Below are 1,818 nucleotides of genomic sequence, written 5' to 3' on the forward strand. Positions count from 1 at the left end.
GGACGTTTAGCCTACTGTCTTCATGTTGCACCAGTCGTGGTGTGAGAAGACGTGGGACGGTAAAATAATAGCCCTGGCCATGCTGTCCAGTGCGTTACTTTAACGCACTGGACAGCATGTAGACGTCAATATCAAGTCCCATGCAAATTAGACGAGTAGCTAGCTACTTTACACAACCACAGGAACTAACGTTACACAGTACTTTTATTGAAAAATTAATTAATTTTAGTCTACAAGTATACCCGTTGCGCAATTAAATAATTCTCAATTCTTAAAATAGGCCGGTGGGAGGATTGTTAAAGTCAGTTTTACCTGGGCGCGGACTGTGAAAAACTACCGGAAGTGTCATTGTGTGTAGCATTAGCTTGACTATGGCCATGTTAATCGGATCACATATCTCTATCCTGTCTGTCCGGTTCATCAACCTAGCTGAATGATCATGGAGCTCGTGCAGTGTTCCGACAGCAGACGCGCCACCCCGTCTCTCCGCTTCAGCGCACCGTCTACAGCCGCCGGAGCGGGCAGGTAGCCGGGCAGGGGATCCATTGGCATGCCGTCTGATGTGGAATACAGCCCGGTGGGAGAGGGGCTGGGGATGCGGGACTACTGGCTCTATGTGTGGCTCCGGAGGGCGGCGGTGATAGCTGCTCATGTCACCGGCCTGGGCCTGACCCTCATCATCACCCTGCTGTCCAGACCCGGAACCAGTGAGTGGACAGATGGACACACAACACTGGCAACCAAAACACGATTTCATCATTAAACACATTTAACTCAAATCAGAAGAGAATTACATTTCAATTACCACAGTGCAAAGAATATGTTGAGGCATGAATAGGTGCTCTCTTGTGTGGTTATATGGGTTATAATGTGAATAAACCACATCAATGTGGGCTACTCCATTTTATAATCAATAGAACAGAGTGCAAGCCTCATCATTTAGCTTTTGTTGTAACAAGGGTTTATGATTAAGCCTGATGACGTTTTTTGTCAAGTCCATGTCTTCCTGAATCTTGCATATTAGAAACTTGAAAACTTACTGCACTCATTTGCAAGAAGAAACTGCTTCTGAAATAAATCCTTACATTTGAGAGGTTGGGACCAGTGAATGATGCTATATCTAGAAGAGAATAGAGAGTCCTGAACTGTAAGTTGCTAACACGTGTTTTTTCTCTGTGTTTCAGGTCTGTTTTCTTGGCATCCAGTGTGTATGTCAGTTGCAGTGAGTACACACACACACACACACATAATAACAGTGCTTTACAACCAAGGCAGATGGTTTAAAATCTGCTTTAATAGACAGCATTACATAGATAAAATGTGCATTACAAACAACAATACAAAATGTAATACAAAACATGAAGACACTAAAGTCAAGTAGAGAAAAAGTATGTTAGGAGAGGGAATTGAATCGACAATGGATTCAAAAGCACACACAACCCCAGTGAAAGGTCCTCTCTTGTCTTTTTATTAGGAGTTTACTTGGCGGCAGTGTTTTGTCAGAGTTTAGCACAAGTCTGAAAGAGTGATAGAGAAAAACTGGAACTAGACGACTAAACAAAAAGCAACACACACACTACTACTTTTTACACACTTTTTATAGTGTGTTCTGGGGACAGGCAGCTAGCAGATAGTGAGGAGATGTTTTTTACAGTGTGTTCTGGGGACAGGAAGCTAGCAGATAGTGAGGAGATGTTTTTACGGTATGTTCAGGGGAAAGGCAGCTAGCAGATAGTGAGATTTTTTTACAGTGTGTTCTGGGACAGGCAGCTAGCAGATAGTTAGGAGATGTTTTTTTACAGTGTGTTCTGGGGACAA

The 1,818-nt window shown here is 43.3% G+C and overlaps 1 protein-coding gene across 1 annotated transcript in view; it reads left to right on the plus strand.

Annotated features, from left to right (window-relative positions):
* The first annotated feature begins 429 nt into the window (after positions 1–429).
* LOC117942694 (cytochrome b561 domain-containing protein 1) overlaps positions 430–1,818 on the plus strand; it is a 4,471-nt gene continuing 3,082 nt past the window's right edge. The window contains exons 1-2 of the mRNA XM_034868296.1: positions 430–707; positions 1,185–1,222. Of these exons, the coding sequence (XP_034724187.1) occupies positions 551–707; positions 1,185–1,222 (195 nt within the window). The 5' untranslated portion in view covers positions 430–550. The remainder of the gene's footprint in view (positions 708–1,184; positions 1,223–1,818) is intronic.

This window comes from Etheostoma cragini, chromosome 4, assembly GCF_013103735.1.
Source record: "Etheostoma cragini isolate CJK2018 chromosome 4, CSU_Ecrag_1.0, whole genome shotgun sequence".
NCBI classification, from domain to species: Eukaryota; Metazoa; Chordata; class Actinopteri; order Perciformes; family Percidae; genus Etheostoma; species Etheostoma cragini.